A 21,449-nucleotide genomic window follows, 5' to 3' on the forward strand; every position below is an offset into this window, starting at 1 on the left:
CAGAAAGAAGTGTAGGTAACCAGGATGAGAAGACTCACAATGCAAAGAGCTTACAACTGACCATTCTAAGGCATAAGTAAAATATCTTCAGGAGTCTGAACGTCACAACAGGGCCACAGATTCCACCACCTACCACCCGAACTTTAAACCATTTCCTCTCCTCTTCCACAATCCCTGTGACTTAAGCTAACAGCGGGGGAAGAGAAAGCAATGAGTATCGAGGATTTCATAAATTTCATAAAATTTATCCAGCACTTACCTTTACAGCTAATATTTTCCCACTCGGGACATGATATGCTCTATGGGAGAAAAAAAATAACAAAATCACTTGGGATCCCTAAACAACCTACAAAATGGTTAAGGACACAAATACAAATCTGCAGCAATGGGATCTGATACTTTCAAAGAACACTAATAACATTAGTAATTTACATTTCTATTGAGCTTAATGGTTTACACAGTGATTCATTATACATTACCTTAAAATAACCCTCTGAGGTAATGCTGGACTTATCACCCTCCTTTTATAGATTCTGAAGCACAGAGAAGTTAAGCAGTTTGCCCAACGGCACAAAGTCAGTAAGTTGCAGAACTAGACTTCAAACCCAAGTCTTCTGGCTCCAGATCCCTTATGAAGACTGTCACTGGGTGGAGGCGGGGCGGTGGGGGGGGGGGCAGTCTTCTAGAGCCTCTGCTAAGCTCTGCACAGAGCCATACAAAACGGGAAGTTTTCCTTTTATTTCAATTATAGATCCAGATAAACTACATCCCTACATTTCATCAAAATAATCTCAAAACACATGGAATTAGCTATGGCTTAAGATATAAATTCATATAAGAAATCACAGAGTTATTAGGCTCAAGTATGTGGTTCATCTTTTCCTAAAGGTGGTACCTCTCAATATTAAAAATGCTGTAGAGAAGACACAAGTTCAAATGATCAGATACAGTGAAATAACTACAATTTAAAACAAGGTATATGAATACATTCACTTATGAAAACAAGTAAGAGAATAAGGTTTGCAGAAATAAAACACTATCCCTTCTCATCACAAGCTTTTGTGTTTAAATGAAAAGTGGCCTTTCATACATGTACTGCAAGGACTGCACATTCTGACCATTATCCAGAAACAATTTGCCATATTTAAAAATTTCAAAACTAGCCATGCAACATAAACAAGCACTGTTATTACAAGCCTATAAAAGTATAAAGACACAAATTAGTTTGGAAGAACTAAAATCTTGCTCCATAGAGGACTCTCTATATCAGCAAAGATCAGATTGTTCTCCCCTCGCCCACCCAGCTTTAAGACGTGAGTAGGGTGGAGAAAACGCAGGGGATGGAAGTTAGCTTCTCAGGAATTTTCCCACCTCACCTGTCAAGTTGCAAAATATATTTATCAGGCTCCCAATTTTTACTTAGTAATGACTTAGTAGTAAAAATTGCTCATTCCTTAAAACAAAAACGAAATATATATTCTACTGTTATCAAATGAAAACATCACTTTCTGTTGTTTTGGCAGAAATATTTGTGTGGCTACTCTGACAAATTTTTTTAACAGCTTTAAAATTCACTTCAGTGATCAATTCAATGATTTTTAGTAAACTTGCAGAGTTGCACAATCACTGACAAGTGTTTTCATTTATTTTTTACTTCTTTGCTGAGGAAGATTCTCCCTGGGCTAACATCTGTTGCCAATCTTCCTTTGTTTGTATGTGAGCCGCCCCACAGTGTGGCCACTAGCAGACAAATGGTGTGGCTCTGCATCCCAGAACCAAACCTGGGCCATGGAAGCAGAGTGTGCCAAGCTTAACCACTAGGCCCCAAGCATTTTAAAGTGACTGACTTATTGATATGGTTTAGTTATTAAGAACCTACAAATATTAGCAACTTTTCAAATATAAAATGTTACAAATTCAGGTAAGTTTAGAAAAAATATATACTATATGTATGTATGTTTATATCCATATATATGAGTGTTATAAGAAATTCATTCTGTTTTTCCTACTAGAGTGGACAAAGGTCAAGCCAATCACGGAAGGTAAACTTAGCTTTTATTTTAACAATCAATTGTAGAGAAATTCAGGTAGTTTTATCTCATTTACAGGAAAGGCAAGATTATAAAAATTAGATGGCAATTATTCACTTTACCAAAGAGTTCTTTAATCTGGAAAGTGTCTAAAGTCTTTCTCTAAATATCAACCTCCTTAGTATATATAAAGACTAATACATTTATAAATCTTAAATTATTTAAAATTTTGTCATACTTTGTATAAAGTGATATACATTTTATAACTGGAACCCCTATGTTACACTGCTTACTCTACTAGCTGTGTTAATACCAGACTTGTACAATGTGAAGCTACATTTCAGGTCGTGATTTGACTCATGATATATCTGAACTCACGTAATAAATTGGTAGATAGACTCATTGTATTTTTCTCAATGCCTGACAGAGAAGTTGACAGACTAAGCTAATCGAAATGTGATTCAAAGGAATTTAGTAACTTTATTCCACGTAAATACAGGTAATATAATGTGTAAGATTTAATGATACATTATTTTTCTCCTTGTATACCACTGACTTTTTCCAATTCCAACTTTTTAAAATACCATATATTAGAATCACTAACCAAGGACTGAAATATAAAGATAAATAACTGAGTGCATACACAAGGATTCAAAAGTTGTAAAAAGAATAGTGTTGTCAGACAAAGAGAAGAGTTTAGTGGTTACTAGAGGAGAAGGGGCTTGGAGGTTGGGCAAAAGGGGTAAAGGGGCACATATATATGGTGACTGACTAAAAATAATGTACAACTGAAATTTCACAATGTTATAAACTATTATGACCTCAATAATAATAATAATAAAAGAACAGTGTTGTTACTCTGGAGAACGAGCAACACCTGGACTTTTGAGACCAACAGCAGCGATAAGGAAATGATTAGCAGATAGTCTAATATATATACCATATTGGACAGTTTGGCAACTTAATTAGCTTGTCAAGAAAGCTGATCTCTTTTCCAAAAGAAAGGTCTCCTATTTCCAAGTGAATTAAAAGGGGAGGCTTGATGATTTAATTATGATGCACGCTAATTCATCCGTGGAAGTTTGGGTTCGATTTCGAGCAATAAAGATGCTGTGTGGTTTGGTTTACAGTACAATGACAGTACCAATTTAACATTTAATCATCAAGGAGAAGTGGATGACAAAGGCAATGCCAGGTATGAGTGCAGTATGTCCCTTAACTTTGCAAATGGCATTCTACTTGGAGAAAAGGAACTTGTTTACTTTCAACGGATACCGCATCTCAATTGTCTTGACCTTCCTCAACACATTAACTGTAAAGTGATTAATGAAGTTTGAACGGAGGCTCTGGTTACACCAAAAGACAACTATACACCTTTGCATTGTTTTAATTAACAGCTAACACTTCAAATTAGTTTGTTGTTGCCACAGTAATTACCTGTTCCAGTGAGCGCATGGAGGAACCATTTTTATGAGATATTTTTAGTGTGGAGGCCTTGAGTGTTCCATTTTGTTTGTGATCAGCACAGACCTTCTGGGAATAGTCCCAGCCCTTAAATTGAGTACACAACATATACACTTCAGGATGGCAAAAGCTGGTAGCCTGGCGTAAATTTTTTGAGTATTTAAAACAACAAAGAGACCAGTAAAAAAGAAGAATCCTTATTATTCATACTTTCTTACATTCTTTTTTCATTTGGAACAATAGGTTCTAGATGACCGGACAAAAAGTTGGTATCAACCTTTAATTCTGATACAGAACAGAACCAGGTAATTATTGAGCTAGTAGGGAATATAGAGAATTGTCTAGTTTAATCTCTTCCTTTTACAGTAGAAACAGCCAAAAGCCAGGTTAAAAGATTTGTCCAAGCTCACAGTTAGTCAAAGGCAAAGCCAAGACTAGAACTGTGGCAGAATATAGATATTTTAGGACCTAAAGAAAAGATGTGGTGATGTTCCAATTTTCCTAACTGTGTTCTAGAGCAGGGAAACACACAATTCAAAACTTACAAAAGTGCTGACATACTTCAATCAGGCTAAAGACCATCACAACCAAATTTCTCTAAACAAGGAAGCATCCTGCACTCATCACCAATCTATCATGGGACGCAGAATATTGACAGCTGTAGACTCTGAAGTCACTGTCAGGTTCTGATCCCAGCTCTGCCATTTCTCAACAGTGTGAACCTGGACTGTTAGAAAACTTCACTGTGTCTCAGGTGTCTCAAGTTTGAAATGGGGAAAATGGTGCCCACCTTATAGAGTTATGAGGTTTCAATGAGATAATTTAGGTAAAGCACTGAGGACAGGGTGTGGCACACAGTAAGTACGCATAAAATATTAGGAAACAAAGTTTTCAGGGTAGCTAGGTGTTTTAAGAGTAAATCCTGCTAAAACAGAGTGAAAGAGCAAGAATTATCTCTATGTTTTAAGAGTCAGGCTATGTGCTCAACAAATGAAGACAAATAAAGCTTTAACAATGAAGACTGGCAAAAGGCTGCAATATACTATTCATTGTTAAGAAAAGCAACTAGTATTACGTCATGTTGAAATAACTTTGAAGACAAAGAATTAGTCATTTGAAATGCTATGATCGTATCATGATTCAAATTCTAGATTTCTCACCCTGTTTATCCTTTGCCCACTGTTGTAACTTATTTACACTACAGACAGGTACGATACGTGCCACATCCAAGCGTTTGTCTTGGCAGAAACGCCATCTGACCACCACTGTTGCTAAACAAGAAGCCTAATTTTTCACTCTCCTTGCATTAATAAATGGGAAAATAGAAGCTACCCTAAAAAATCCACATACTTCCCTTTAATATACACCCTTGTAGATTCTATAAAAAATAAAATTTTGAGGCTTCTCCTAGTCTTCAGACTCTGGTGGCTCTGTTATAACCCCTAGCACACTGCAGAAAAATTGTCCACATGCCTGTCTCCCATACTGGGCAGTGAACACTACCATGTCTTAATCATCTTGTATTCTTCACACTTTGCATAACTCCTGGCTCATGGTAAGTGCTCCATAGTTAATAAATGTTTGACAAATGATTATTACTTCTGGATGAAAAAAAATCTATCACTTGGATAGTGTCTAACAAAGAAATTCCACATGCATTTAATTAACTCATTCCAAAATCTTATGAGTAGTTTTTTCCCCAGCCTTATTGAGATATAACTGACATATAACATAAGTAGGAATTATCATCATCATCTCCATTTTATAGGTAGATTTCTAACTGCTGAATTCCTAAGTCCTTACACGGATTTCACGATCTGGTCCTTGGTTATCTCACTCATCTCTGCTTCTGCCAATCTCTCTCTTTTTTTTCCTTTCTGCTTTTTCTCCCCAAATCTGTCCACCACATAGTTGTGTCTTTTAGTTGTGGGTCCTCCCAGTTGTGACACGTGGGATGCCGCCTCAGCATGGCCTGACGAGTGGTGCCAAGTCCATGCCCAGGATCCCAACCAGTGAAACCCTGGGCTGCAAAAGCCAAGCACAAGAACTTAACCACTCGGCCACAGGGCCAGCCCCTGCCGATCTCTCTTATTCACAATTCTCACTCTGTTCTACCAGACCTATTCCTTCCTAAGGCCCTTTGTACCTACTCCTCGGGCCTGGGTCACTCTTCCTCTGATACAAACTTGGCTTGCTCTATCACTTCCTTCAGGTCCAATTTTACTTTGACTATCCTACATAAAACAGCCCATTCTCTCTTCCTTTTTCTTCATAGAATTCATCAACACCTTATTTATTAACTTATTATCTGTCTCCTGCTGCTAGAAACAAGCTCCATGAAAACAGGGACTTTCTCTTTTTTTGTTCACTACTGTATCTCCAGTACCTAAAACTGTGTGGGCACATTTTATAAATATTTGTTAAATGAATGAATAAATTCTCTTAATTGCTATAAGTCTATTTTTGTTTTTTATCTTTCTTAAAACAGTTTTAAGCTTTTCTAGGAAACTGTCCATTTTCTGTTTTCAAATTTACTGGCATAAAGTTACTCATTGTATCCTCTTATTTTGAAGATCTCTGCTCTGTCTAGAATTATGTCCCCTCTTTTAATCTTAACTTCGTTATTTCTGTCTGCTCTGTGTTATACTTGATCAATTTTTCCAAGGAACCAGCTTTTGGTTTTCTTGAATTATCTCCTGAATTTTAATTTCATTGATTGCTTTTTCTTTAGCATTATTTTCCTTCTACTTTCTTTGGGTTTAACCCCTTCCCTTTAAAAAAAAAATTTCTTGAGGTAGATGCTAAGCCTATCACTATCCAGTTATTCTTTTCTACTGTATGTACAACAAACTATCCTTTAAATATGACTTTGGCTGCATCTCATGAGTTTTCATATATGGTATTTCTCTCATGTTCAGTTGTAAACATTTTTATTTCCATTATGACATATTGTATGACTCGTAAGTTATTCAGATTTGTGCACTTTGATTTACAAATGTATCGGGGGTTAACTTATTATGATTGATTTCTAAACTAACTGTATTGTAGTTAGAAAAAGTGATTTGTATGTTATAGACGTTACTGAGAGTTGCTTTGTTCCCTAGTACATAAGTTTTTAAAAAATATTTTTGTACCTGAAAATAATGTATATTCTCAATTTGACTGATGAAGAGCTCCACGTATGATCATGTGACCAGTCTATTAATTGTGATGTTAAAATCTTCTATATCCCTACTAATTTTGGTCTGATTGATCTGTTGATTACTGAGAGACATTCTCCCACTGTGACTGTGGATTTACCAAATTTTCCTTGTAATTCTGTAAATTTTTTGCTTTACATATTTTGTGATTATGTTATTAGTTACGTATGAGTTTAGGACAATTAAGTGTTCACAGTTTCTGTTTCTTCTATCATCACATAGCACTCCTTTCTATCCCTAATAATACTTTTTGTCTTAAAGTCTGTTTTGTCTTATACTAATATAACCACAACAGCTCTCTCTTGATTAGTTTTTGCCTGGTATCTTTTCCCCATCCTATTCATTTCAACTTTTTTCTGCCTTTATGTTTTAGGAATGTCTCCTAAAATAGTCTAAAATAGTTACAGCTATATTTTTTAAAGTTTAATCTAAACAATCTATTAACTGGCAATGTTAGTCTACTTATACTTATTATAATTACTGATATATTTGGATTTATTCCTACCATCTTATTCACTTACCTCACACCTCTCTCCCTCTACTATACTCGATTACTCCCCCTTTAATCCTTCTATTGGTTTTGACGTTATACATTCCATTCATTGTCTTTTAGTAGTTACCCATACAATTTTTAACAATCATTCTTGATAACCAAATAAAAAGTTAATTACTATCTCTATCCTTCTCTCAAACCATATAAAAATCTTAGAATTCCAATCAGCCCTTCTCATCTTAGATTATTTTGTCTAGTCTTTTTGTTTTGTTTTGTTTTTCCTTCTTCTTCTCCCCAAAGCTCCCCAGTACATAGTTGTAAATTCTGGTTGTAGGTCCTTCTGGCTATGCTATGTGGGATGCTGCCTCAGCATGGCTTGATGAGCGGTGCCATGTCCACACCCAGGATCCCAACTGGTGAAACCCTGGGCCGCTGAAGCAGAGAACGCAAACTTAACCACTCGGCCACGGGGCCGGCCTCTAGTGTTTTTGTTTCACTTCATTTTGACGTCCCTAAATTAATCACTAGTATTGTTGTCTTATATATTCAGGTTTATTTACAGGGTCAGCATTCCTTCTTTCATTTTATTCCTTTCTGGATTCAACTGGATTCAATTTCTTTCTACCTAAAGTACTTCCCTCAGTAATAAACTAACTCTCCCCTCTCCCATAAACATATATCTTTTTCTGTCTACACATATATAGACACATATGTATAATCTTTTATATTCATTTCTGAAGATACATTTTGCCCTCACTCTTGAATGACAATTAACTGAGACAATTATTTTCTCTCAGTCTTTTGAAGATACCACTGTCTTTCAGCTTTCATTACCGTTGTTGAAAGTTTACTGTACCCAATTTGCTGGCCAATACAAAGCCACTGAAGGTTTTTGGACAGAGAAGTGATATGATCAGAACTTAACTTTAAATCCTTATTCTGGTTGCATATCATAATAATACTACTGGAAAAGAGGAGAAACTAGAAAAAGCAAAGAGCACTTAGAAAGCTGTTACACTAGTCTATGCAAGAAGTGGTGATATGAACCTGGGTAGTAATCACAGGTGTGGAAAAGGAGAAAGAGATACACACGACTTTGGCCAGAGAGAATTTATGAAACATAGGGATGAGAAAGATGAATCTAAAATTTCAAGCTAAGATAATAGGAAAATTATAGTATTTATTAACAGAAATATAGGAACCTTACCTAGTCAGCCTTAGGCTATATAATCCTGCACTTTTTAGCTCCATGAGAACAGAGACCACATTTAATTCATTCAACAACATGTACACACTACCTAGCATAATACTTACCACGGAGTAGATACTCAAATATTTAGAAGTTAATAAATAAATGGGGTAGTCAGGAGAAGGAAGAAAGGAAAAGGAAACAGGAAAGTAACAATTCCTAAAGGTTTACAGAATTTTTCTAACTTCCCCATGATGTATGTATCGTAAGTTATCATAAGCCACATTTTACAGATAATAATAGAAATAGATTCAGGGATATTAAGGTATTAAGAAACTCACTCAAGGTAATAAGAGTTCATGAATGGCAGATACAGGATTCAAATCTGGATCTATCTCAATTCAACCCTTGGGCTCTTTCCGTTATAGACAGAGTATACACAGAGAATAGTTTGAAATAAGTGTACTCTAGGATATTGTCAATGCTGAAGGTGGGGTTCAGGAAAAGAATGCATTAAAATTCCACCTACCAGATTCCCTGTACTCTGTGGCTTATGTGATTGAATTTATCCACTGGCATCAACTACTCTAATGTCTTATAATACTTCATGTGTGGCTGTTATAAATTGTTAGTTCTCTTCAAAACTGCTATTTAACTTCACTAGTACATGCTTTATTTAACTATATTGTAAACTCTAATTACCTGACTATATTGTAAATTCTTAATATACAATCTATGTGTTATCCTATTTTATTCTAAGTTTCAAGATCAGGCTCAAGTTCCATTTTGTTTACTGCTTTATCCCTAACTTCTACCACAGAAACTTAGTTTATCTATTTAACAAACACCTAATGCACATCTCAAATTGTCAAGCACTCTCTGGGCATTGTGGATGGAGCAGAGAACAAACTAGACAAAGTTCCAGCTCTCATGGAGCTTACTTTCCAATGGGGGAAGACTGACTATAATCAAATAAATATACAGTATGTCAGGTAGTGAAAACGCAACACAAAAGAATAAAGGTAAGGATATAGAGAGCAACCAAGATTGGGGCATTTTTTTTTTTATATTAGCTTTGGGGAAAAGGTCAGGGAACACCTCTCTTACCAGGTTATATTTGAGCAGTAAGGGAGGACATCACTTAGATATCTGGAAGAAGAGGAATCTAGCAGAGGACTGGTATGTTCGAAGGCCCTAAGGCAGAAGTGTGTATTTGGTGTGTGTGGAGGTGGAACAAGCAGGAGGGCTAGAGGTGGGAGAGAAGGTGACGAGAATACAGATTGTGTAGTACCATTTACGCCACAGTGAGGACTTTAACTATTATCATGAGTGACATGAGAAGCCATGGTGGGAGGGACGGGGGTTTATATTTTAGAAAGGTCATTTTGGCTGCTGGGTGGAGAGAACACTTTGTAGCAAAGCAAGGATAGAAACTGGGAGACTGTTTGGGAGGCTACTGCAATAATCCCAGCAAGAAATAACAGTGCCTTAGAGTAGGGTGGTAGGAAGAGTGGTGAGAGGTGGTGACTTCTTGAAATAGTTTTGAGGAAGAGCCAACAAGATTTGTGGGTAAATATGATGGATGGTCTGAGAGAAAAAGAAGGATTGAGAACAAATGCAAAGTTTTTGTCATGAGCAACTTGTAGAATAGAGTTTCATTTACTCAGACTGGAAAAACTGTAGAAGGAGCAGGTTTTGGAGGATATCAAGAGTTCAGTTTTGGGTGATGTTGAAACGCTTGAAAGATATCCAACTGGCAATTAGAGATGAATCTGAAGTTCAGGACAGAGGACAGGGAGATAAACATTTGGGCTTCTTCGACATATAGATGACATGTAAAGCCATGGAACTACAAAAGCTCTCTTAAAAATTAAATTAAATAGAGATGAGGTTTGAGGACTGGACCTAAGGCACTCCAAAATCAGAAGTCAGAAAGATGAGAAGAAATCAGTAAAGAAGATGAGAAGGTGCAGATAGTAAGCCAGCAACAGAATCCAGAGAATGGTGTCTCTAAGGCCCCGAATGTTGGTGTTAGATCTTTCACATTGCCAGGTACAGTACCTTACACAGAGTAGGTATTCACGTAGGTAGGTGACTGATTTCAAAAGCAATACTTGGGGACACATGCAACTAATTCTATTTCTGCTCTTTGAAATTTTAAGGACGGGTCTAGTACAATACATATAAAGCTTTAGGTATAATCACCTTCATCTAAATCCTAATGAGAATTTATTAAAAGATACATCAGTCCAAAGAATAAACTGAATTTCTATAAGAATCTTCAAAAGTGAGTAAAAAAAAGAAAAATTTGAAAACACAATGTTAAAAAGTCCTACATTCACACAGGACATAAGGGAGAAACAACCTGTGCTCACATTCCAACAGCTGGACTCCCACACAAATTTATGTCAACTGCATCTGTATTTCACAATGTTTACTGAAATTATTTATGCTTAGAATTTCAAATTCTAGGAGAACCAAAAAAATATGAATTGTCCCAGCTGACTCCTGCTCACAAAATAAATAACCTAGAGCTGATCATATATTTTCTGATAAAGCTTGTACAATCTCATACAATTAAAGTTGGCATCTAATTTCTATGGCACTATTCTGCATATTAATTTCTGAACACATTATAATTAAATTATTTTAAATTATGAGCAGAAAGAATTCATAATAGGGAGTATCTGTGCTTGTCTAGTGATTGTGAGGTAGGATACAACTTAAGAATGGAGGGACTGACCTATGATTTGACTGTAAATATTTCATATTTCAGCATAACTGATAATATGTTATAAATGTTCATTTGTTAGCAAAATGGTCATCAAAATGAGTAGCGAAACATCTTTTCTATTTTTTTGCTTCTTGGAGCAAGAATTTCAAGATTAACTGCATGGATGATAACTTTTAATCACAACGGCAAACAAGAACATTGAAATGACAGTATTGCCACTGTCCTGTAAAGAGGGCAGGGTGATTCTTTCACACACCATGTGGAATAAACACCATTGACTTAAGTTCTACTTCTAACATAACATACTTCAGAGAAGGTTAGTGAAAAGAAGGACACAAGTACTCTGTGAATTATTTATAGAGTGCTATCAATTGTTGAAAAATTGTCCAAATGGAGGGGAAACCTAAGAAAATAATCCAGTCACTAAAACAGTGAAAGCAATAGTTAGAATTCAGCTTAAGAAATAACCAGCAATTAGAAAGGATGGTATTTTTCTAGGTAAGCAGAAAAAAATATGATGTTTATTTATTTGCTCCTTGGGTCTCTTAGAGGAAAAGTAGGAGGCAAGCAAGACGGTCAGCAAAGAGTATTTTAAAATAAGTAAGTTACAAATGCATTGTTATGAGCTCACTAGAGACATACATAGTAATGGCTCTCTTAAATGATAAAATCGGGTTCTCTGTTTCTCAGGCAAAGATTTCACAGCTTGTGGGGTATCCTAGATTCTCTGCTTCTCTGATCTTTGAATGCCATAGAGATTTCCAAGATGTCCATTGGAAACAGGCAGAGGAAAGGAGACAAAGTGACCTCTCAGACCTGATTCATTATGACAAAAAGTTTGATTGGGAGGAGACAAACCATTGCCTAAAATGAGATTTCTGATTAGTTGTCCATTTTAATTATCTATGCAACTCTTAATTCTCATTAGCATAGAAAGTTAAGAGTTGGCCATATTCAGATTTAATTACTAAATGTACTTCCTTATCAAGAAAATATGGTATCCATTAAAGCAAATATGAAGTAAGATCATTGGTTCTCATACTTACAGATGCTGTTTCCTTGCTCTTTATATGACATTTTATTTATTGACCAAAACAAAGTAACTCTGATTTTATATAAATTTAGAATAACAAATGGAAGTCTTTCTCCAACTTAGAAGTTTTTCCATCTCAGAGACTTTATAGCCCTGGCACAAAAGAGAACTACAGCAAAAAGAAAGAAGATGATGGAAATCAAAGGGCTAAATGCTCCACTAGGAGACACCCAGCATGAGGTGATACACTTTCAGTCCCCTATTTAAAATAAGGAACCTGAGAGTTGACTGTATTACATTATACCAAAAGATTATAAGTCTGAACAATTCTGAAGACAATACCAAACAAACAGAATACTTTTTTGCCTTATAAAAGGAAAGGGCATAAATGCATGTGAGTATATACATACTTATACAAACGAAACAAAAATCTTTTATCTTGTGAGATTAATTTTTTTAAATCCTGGATGTCATCTTTTAATGCAACGACATGGTTTCAGTAACCAAATATAAAGTAGCTGTGGTTCAGTTAATGAAAATTTTGTTTCATTGCTTGATCTTTTTAGAGATTTGTTCTCTTGGTAGGTTTCTTTGGGGGTGGATTTTACCAATATGCCACATAGTACTAAAATAGCCATCCACAGAAAAAATTCAAATAGTTTCAGGGGAATCAACACTGACAGTTGTTGCCTTCCATAAGAGATAAACACATTAGCCAGGCTCTAGCTGTTAAAATAGGAAATCCAAAGTAAACAGCAGTTGTAAAAGGAAGCTTTTATGTAAACTGTACTAGTTCAAATAGCAGTCTATGCCAACCTTCCTTCTGCCTAAAAAGCCATTACAGATGCTTGGCTACTGATTGCAAAATAATCTGTAGTTAAGCAACAGGGCTCCCCAGAATGTTTAAGTGTCAAATCAAACATGTTATTAAGTTACAGATACTAACAACTCTTTCAAGATGCTGATCATACACATCAGGCTCACAAATCAAACCTAACGTACGATATGGGAAACTTGGTAGGTTTAGAAAGAGTTCCAACTAGAGAAAAGCTACTGTAACCCTACATTTTATCATTTTGTCTTCTTCTTTACTATGGTTATATACTCCTTTTTACTCCCACATCTGCCTCAAAGTCAATGTGGTCATCACGGCCTCCATATTTCTTCCCTAAGTTGATGCGCCCTAGTTCGAGACTTTAATATTCCCACATCAACTAGAGTAATGTCTTTTAATATATGACCTAAATACCTTTGAGATCAAGGAAGCTACAGTCATAGTGATCTCTTCTTCAAAGGTTCTGAAACAACGTAATGGGCAAAACAGAGAGGCAAGAGATATAAAGCCTAATGATGAGAATGAAGGAGAGAAATGGGGTAGTCAGGCAATACATGTGGGGCAAAATAAGAATACCCTGAGGAGTAACTAGCTAGGAAACTTTTCTCCTGAAATACCTTGATCACAATGTAATCTCTGTTCACAGTTTCTTGGTAGAAAACTAACAATAAATCACTTTCCAAAATCAGATCCAAAAATGGCTGTTTAGAAAACCTCCTTCTAGTAGTAATTAATATTCTATTGTGTTTTATAGTTTATAAAATACTTCATAGAGAGAGAAGCTATTTTATTTGCACAAAAATTTATGAGGTAGATTTTCTTATTATCACCACTTTACAGATAAGGAACCCAAGCTTGGAGAGGCTAACAACTGCTTCAAGATTCTTATCTGATAAGCGCTGGAGTGAGATGTGGACTCGAGTCCTCTGAAGCCAAATACAATGCATGTCCCAATAAGCCTGTGTGAACATAAACTGGCTGCTTCTAGATGCTCTAATTCCAGTTGTCTTCAAGGTTCTCTGGATATGGTCAGTGTTGATTTTTAAAAAGCAATAGGGAAAATCGATTGAATGACTCACTTTTCAGAGTTGCATTAACTTTTTCAGGCCACTGGGGTGCAATTTACTAAATTACCTCTCCTAGAACACTAAACAGTACCCTAGTGGGTCAAAGAGTAAATGCACCTCTGAAAAGTGAGCCGTTTATTCCCTTCTTCCCCATAGTAACAGATGTAATATGTCCCCTATGACAGAAATATTAACCCATTTCCATTGAAAACTCAAGAAACTGTCCCACACTACAGAAAACAGGGACGCTTCCCTGGGAAAAAAAAAAAAAAAAGCAAAAATCTCTCTCTTTTATAACCCTGCCCACAATCCTGTTGAAAAGTCAACATACATTTCTATGAAAATACTTATTTTTCATTCATTGGAGACTGATTTTAATCAAGACCTCAAAATAGAATAAAAAATATAAATTCAGAGCTGATGTTTTTCAGGGGGGAGATGCATAGGCTATCACGATGGCTAGTTTCATCCTGTACTGCAGTATTTAAAAAATAAGCTCAACCACTCATCTTGCTTATGAAATAAGATATATATCACAAACAGCTATTCTTTCAGGTATCTCACTACACTCTGGTTATCCCTTTGTCTGAAAAAAAAATTCCTTGGCTAGAAGGTAAGTATATTATTATGTCTAATCTCTATAAAGGCAAAAGCCTCTGAAGACATGTTTGAGTTGCCTTAGGAATAGCTATTGAGTGGTTTAACACTTGCAAGATACTTAACAATGCCAAACTAAGTTTTCAGCACTGTTAGTCCCTTACTCTGCTGGAAGACAGCTATGCAATGAAAATAAGACAACTTTAATTTAAGAATCATCCAGCCTCTAATTAAACTGCCATAGGCAGCTGGTTGGATAAGTTTTAATCAGTTTCAATCACCTATTGATTGGTATACTGAAGCCTAAAAAATTAAAAGTAAAAGATGATTGGGGAATTGTCCCATCTCACAACAACAGTAGACGCCTCTGTAAATAACTCCTCTTTTAACCATCAGCTAAATGAACACTTCAATACTGCAGTACAAAGTCTTTGCAAAATTACTTTAACTAACAAGCAGAAATTTATCAGCTTCAGCCAAAATCAATGCTGAAATCAATTTGAACACTGGTTGTGTCTAAAGGGGCTCATTGGCAATTTAGGGAAATTACACCATGTAAATGCCTGTGCTTTAATTGAACAGTTTCATCAACTAGGCTGTGATTGCTGTCCATTCATTTATTTACTTTCACTGCAGCTACCATTCTGCGAAGGAATGGCTTTTGTCAGATGAGAGAGAGGCACTTTATCTTCATTTTGTGCACTTTTGTGCATAACAGACTTCATGAAACAGGTGTATCATGACTAGGGTCAAAACAAACCAAGAGGGACTATTTCGTTAACAGAAAACTGAACAACAGTTAAACTACCAAGATACCTCCCGCCATCCGGGGACAGTCGTCTTTAAACCCCAAAGCAAGAAGGCATTTGAGTGACTTTCCTGCACACGGCACTGTGCCTCTAAGTTGAGGGGCTACGTTTTGGACAACAGAAGGAAAGTGTCTGGATTCTAAACACAATTCCACCACGTCGTTTTTGAGCTGTCTTTAGTGACTTCCAAAAATATATAAACTGTATTTGAACATTCTCTTCAAAAATTATGCAACATTCTGTTTTTAGAGTCATCTGAGATTAGGCAAGAGAAGGTGCTATTCTCCAATCCGGATATTCACGAGATGGAATTAATGACGTCACATATATTTTTAAAGTAAGATTAACGGGAGGAGAGAGAAAGAGGGGTTTGTGTGGAAGGCGGATTAACTAACTTCCTTATAAAGATCAGCAGCCAAAAACACCAACAAGATTTCAAAGATGATTTAAACACACACAAATACACTCACAAAATCACGGGTAATGAAAAAACCCAAAGATATCATTTCTGAAGAATCAAATGCTGAAGTGACTGAAGTTTGGAGATCAGCATTAATGTTTTTGACACTGGATTAATGAGTTACTTCAAAGATTACAAGCTTCAGAGAAGGAAGGAAGAAGGAAGACAGCTGTTTGTTCATATGGGTCACCTGTAGGATATGTGTGCCTGATGCAAAAAAATAAAAAGAAAAAGTACAACTGTAGTATATTTGCTAGAAAATGCCAGCAGAAATTCTTAGGCTTGCACATAATCTGCTTGCCTTAGCTCCTTATAGAACCAAAATGTAATTATTTACTAGGACAGGCACTGGGAAGGGACTAAGAAATAAGAAAGCATGAGTTTCAGTGGTCCTACTCATGTCTTGTTTTGAATCCTCAAGGAAATTCCTTAATTTCTCTGTTTCAGTTTCCTCATAGGTCAAATGAGGATGGTGACATCTACTCTACCCAGCTCCTTCCACTGCTGCTGGGGGATAACCCTGGGCATGTGACTGTGGCCCAGTTTGGAACGGAAATGCAGCCACTGTGATTCTGAGCACCTCTTACGTTTGGGTACGCGTAGGCATGGCCTTGGAACACTTTACTTGGGCTTCCTGGGAAGCAGGGAAACTTGCCATCTGCCCTTTCAGTCAGCTATCCCAGTGGTTATATTCTGCAACACTAAGACTCACCTTCAAAAAAGTTAAAAGGAACAAGAAATAAATAACGTACAGAAACTTAACTTGGTACGTGTGTTTGCGGTAAAAGTTCATTCTGTAATTTTATCCCATGTATTGTTTTCTCTATCACTATAAAGTTTTGTTGGCTATGCATTTTGTTGTTGAGACAATGTAAAAATAGATTTTATTCATAGTTTTTAGATAACTTTTCTGAAAACTTAATTATGGTTTAATCAGAGCTTTATGTTTATTGACTATATTGTTAGACTTTGCTGCTACAGTTAGCAGTTGTATCAGAATCAGTATGTTTGAGAACCTTACACAATACATATTTTCCAAATATACTAAGCTTGTTAAAATGCTATATTGATTGTGCCCTAAAGCAAGTTCTAATTTTATCTGAACATTTTTCATTTCATTATTTGGACTGACAAAACAAAAACCATGAATTCTGCTTTTAGCAATAATTTTGTACATTCTTTTCTTCTTTTGTAATACTAACAAGGAAAAGTATGTAAATTTTAGAGTCAAGTGGATAACATGATACAATCTCACATTTAAAAATCAAATTAATATTTAAAAAAATTTTATGATTAATATCCACAGCCTAAGTCTCTATTGCCATTCCCCCTCTAATTTAGTAATCTGTTCTTCCGATTCAGCATCAGTGCACAAATCAGAACCTAAACATATTTCACTCCAGTAAGGCAGCAATTTAACAGAAACATGGTCTCTTATATCAAAGTACCAAACAACAGAGTACTGAAAAAAACTGTGGCAGAAAGTTATACACAGTAAATGCCTTTTGGACTTTCCAGTAAATTATTTCCCAAAAAAGCAATTTAAGTAAATACCCTAGATGCTATGGTATACAAATATTTGCTTGTGCTATATGCCAACCAAGAGACTACAATTTTCTAGCACATCAGATACTGTAAAATAGCTAAAAAAAAAAAAATTAATGTGTCTTATAAATCAAGAAATGCACCAACTCCACTAGTATAACCATGCAATTAATCTAGGGATTCAATTATTAAATTCTAAGTTTTTGATACGTAAAAAGACCCAAAGGATAGACCAAATAACAAGTTACGTTGCAATAATTCTGTCAGCCAAGGAATGGTTGTTCTAACATCTACTAAAAAACCTCTAAAATTAACTAGAGATGGCACATCACTTTCAAGATTATATATTAATTTACATCTCACATTAAAAAACAATTCAGGTGAAAATTAGGAAACATAAGAGAGAGTATGGCAAACAGAAAAACCCTGGCTTGAGAGGCAGTCCCAAGTGCTGATCTAGGTATCAGAAGACCTGAGTTCTAGTCTTTTGCCCCCCAGCTTTACTAAGGCACAAACGACAAATAAAAACTGTATACATTTAAGGTGTACCGGTCGATGTTTGACACTGAGTTCTAGTCTTGATTTGATCTTGGGCATACCACCTAACCCTTCCAAGCTTTACCTTTCTCACTGTAAAAAGGGGTAACCATACTGACTATGCCTTCTTAGCAAGGACTTAGCAAGGTCTAAAAGATCCAGATGAGGCCCCTGCCCCTCTCTGTGCTCTCCCGAGCTCATTAACTACTCCAGCCACACTGGCCTAGCCACAACACGTTCACATCCATCTTAGGGTTTTGCCAAGACTGGTTCTTCTGCCTTGAAGGTTCTTCTCCTACATTTTCCCATGGCTGGCTCCTTCCTGTCCCCTCAGGTCTCAGCTCAGAAAGCAGCTCCTCAGATAAGCCTTGCTGAGCACCTATTTTACAATCTTTACAGCACTTGCAAGGTCTACATCATTGTACTTCAGTATTCATTTCCTCGACTACTGTCTGTCTGCTCCAGTGGTGTGAGTCCAGGAACACAGAGAACTCATCTGTCTTGTGCACTACTGGATCGCACATGCTTAGAACAGTCCTTGGCACAGAGTGACAGTTGGTATTTGTTCAATGAATAAATGAATGTATGATAACACAAAATTTAAAAGAATAAAACCAAGCAACACCTGCTATAAGATTTTTATGGTGGCTGAATGCTGAATTTAGTTCTGGAGCTTTAGACTGGAGAGCAACCTCTGTGGTCATCTCATGTCCAGGTCTAAGTGGGAGTTCCTTCCTCAGCGGTTCTGAACAACAGCCATGTCGTTCTGCCTAAGGAAGGACAGTTCACATCTCCTAGAGAGGCACACAAACGGACACCACTTTGTGTCCATCCTTAGGTGGAAAAGAATCTGCCTCTGCAGGTTAATTCTTGAAACAATAAAGGTAAAGCGCAGGGCTGGGCCCTGTGAGGATGCCCAGCCAGACTACCCGGACACGACCCTCCTCCAGGGAGGACAGTCCACTTGGAAGAACAGCAGGAAGAACACATCTCCCACTCTAACAAAGACAGGCTGTCACAGAGACATTCACGACAAGCAATTTGAGGCTAGCCTTCAGAACACAAAGCAAACCTGTTCCTGTCTACAGGAATGCCTCTCAGACTTTTTCTAAGACAGCTATCTCAGAGCCCCTTAATTTTCTCTTCTTCAGATAAAAGTCAACTCCTTGACCACTTCTCACCTCAAATACCATTCCTCCCTGAGGCCTTTCCTGGTTCTTGCTGAGGAAAGAGCTAAAAGTCATCTCTCCTTCTTCTGTCCCCGAGACCTGTGTACCACACAGACAGACACTTGCCATAGATGGTGAGATCCCGTACTTACCTGTGGACAGAGCTTCTCCATCCCTCTGGACACAGGTCTGATGAGAGCTGGGCTGTCCCCAACAGTCACACAGTGCCCTCCACAAAGCACACGCTCAGAACATGACTGTTCCACAAATGAATGAAGGATTGGACAGGCACAATTCCCAGACCCCTTATTATTCTCTCCGTGTTCCTCTGTGTGGTCTCTAAACTATCCGCACTTCTCTGTACACTCAGTATCCAGAACTAGACACACGAATCCAAAAGTGGCATACTGCAAGATGAAGTCAAACCGGGATATTATACCCTCCTAAGAAAGCCAGAGAATAGATTTCTAATGGAAACTAGATCTCTTCCACTCTATAAAAACAGAAGTGTGTTAATGTTTATCTGTTCATAACCACTTCTGCTGGGGACTCTAAATTTCTTTATAAAGAAAGCATTTTTATTAAAATATCACAAAGAAGTCTTGCCACTTCATAGCTATTTTTCCCTGAAAGGAGATGGTGTTGAAATAGTTAGATTCAGCAAATTCTTACTTGAAATATTACCATAATGTATTGATTTTTACCAGACTCAATTGACTGAAAAGTTGTTTGTATAGCAATATTGGCCAAACCAATATACTAGAACAATTTTGTTACCCATAGTAATCAAGTGCATTTCTGAAGTATAATTATACTGTCATAAAAATAAAGCCAAGATACCCTTTTCCAAGCAATAAAACAATAGGGGCTATAAAATAGGAAGAAGAAAAGGCTAAATAAATGAGATTTTTTTAAATGAAATTTAGTGTCTTTCAAAAACACCACTGCCTCCTCTTCCTTCCCTTAAGCCAAGGTTAGCAGAAAATGATCAATACTTCAATCTCAATAAACTATTTCAATAATAGTTAATTCGGGTGGAAACAGAGTCTGAAAATCTGTGCTCAGCAACCTATGACATCCTGTCATGTTGGCTGGATGCCAATAATCCATCATTGCCATAATGGATATGAGCATGTGTGAAGTTATAGGAACGTGGAGGGAGGAAGCAAAGGTGGGAAAGGTGTAGAGAACCACGAGCTCAGGTTCATTCTTTAGATTCTAATCAATACAATACACATTATTGTATGAAACAAACCTACAGTGGTGAATGCTGAGAGGTGCAGAGAGGGAAACATACATAATTAATTTTATTTGACAAATGCTTATTGATTTTCTGAAAATATTAATATCCTTGCTTGTCACATGATACTATAATGCAATCCGGCCATATACAAGTATTTAATTTTACATTAAGATGATGTCTTGTTTGCTTGTTTAAAATATGATCTTGGCTGCAAGGAAAAGGCTCTTCATTTGATTGGAAATTTAAAGTTAAAATAAATCAAACAATCACCCTAGCTCTTGGGTCAATATCAAACCCATTTAAAAACTACTCTTAATTTACAAGATGCACTTCATGGGAAAAACATAAAGTATTGGGATCACTGAGGCAGTCAGGAGAGCTGGGGTCAGACCTACTGCTGTTTTCGTTTCGTACCTTTGGATTGGCTGGTGAAAGAGGATGAGAGAGTTTTCTGGATACTATGTGATTCCCAATATTTTCATCAAGGACTCTTTTTATTACGTTTTCCCCTCAGGGATCCCATGTTTTGAAATATTTTGTTTACTACACAGCACTTAGATAATTCATGTATTTTCTCATTTTATATAACTGACCACCAGAGCTTCTAATTTTCATGAAATAAATTATGTAACTATAACGAGTTGACATAACTCCAGCTCCAAAACACAAATGTAATGTTTTAGTCGGCCCATACAGTTGGCCATATCAGAAGGGCAGAATACAACTTAATAGTTCACGTGATCTCAGTTCCATCTCCAAGGACTATGATCACGCTACTGCCCAACAAATATCCCATAAAACAGGTAAGACAACAGAAAGGAGAAGAGACCAACACCTCTTCTAATTGCCTCTAGCTGTGGCCAAATTAATTCTTAAATAATGCCATATACCAAATCTTCAAAACACCATGTAGGCAGCATATATGCTACCCATCATGCCGCTGAGAAAATCCTACCCCAAATCCAGATTAGACCCTTAACTGTACTGTAGGAAGCAGCCGGAAGTAGAAAATTCACTGCTGTTTTCAAACACCTAGAGACTAGA

At 36.6% G+C, this 21,449-nt stretch overlaps 1 protein-coding gene across 21 annotated transcripts in view; it reads right to left on the bottom strand.

The window, feature by feature from the left end:
• Window positions 1–21,449, bottom strand: part of MAP2K5 (mitogen-activated protein kinase kinase 5) — a 237,867-nt gene that overhangs the window by 156,727 nt on the left and 59,691 nt on the right. For all 21 annotated transcript variants that reach the window (XR_011498672.1, XR_006523191.2, XM_014856227.3 and 18 more), the window contains one exon: window positions 260–299. Coding sequence is in view for 19 of the 21 variants with exons in the window: in XM_014856227.3 (XP_014711713.1) it covers window positions 260–299 (40 nt within the window). In the remaining 2 variants the exon portion in view is untranslated. The remainder of the gene's footprint in view (window positions 1–259; window positions 300–21,449) is intronic.

The sequence above is a fragment of the Equus asinus genome, chromosome 2 (genome assembly GCF_041296235.1).
Source record: "Equus asinus isolate D_3611 breed Donkey chromosome 2, EquAss-T2T_v2, whole genome shotgun sequence".
Classification (NCBI taxonomy): Eukaryota; Metazoa; Chordata; class Mammalia; order Perissodactyla; family Equidae; genus Equus; species Equus asinus.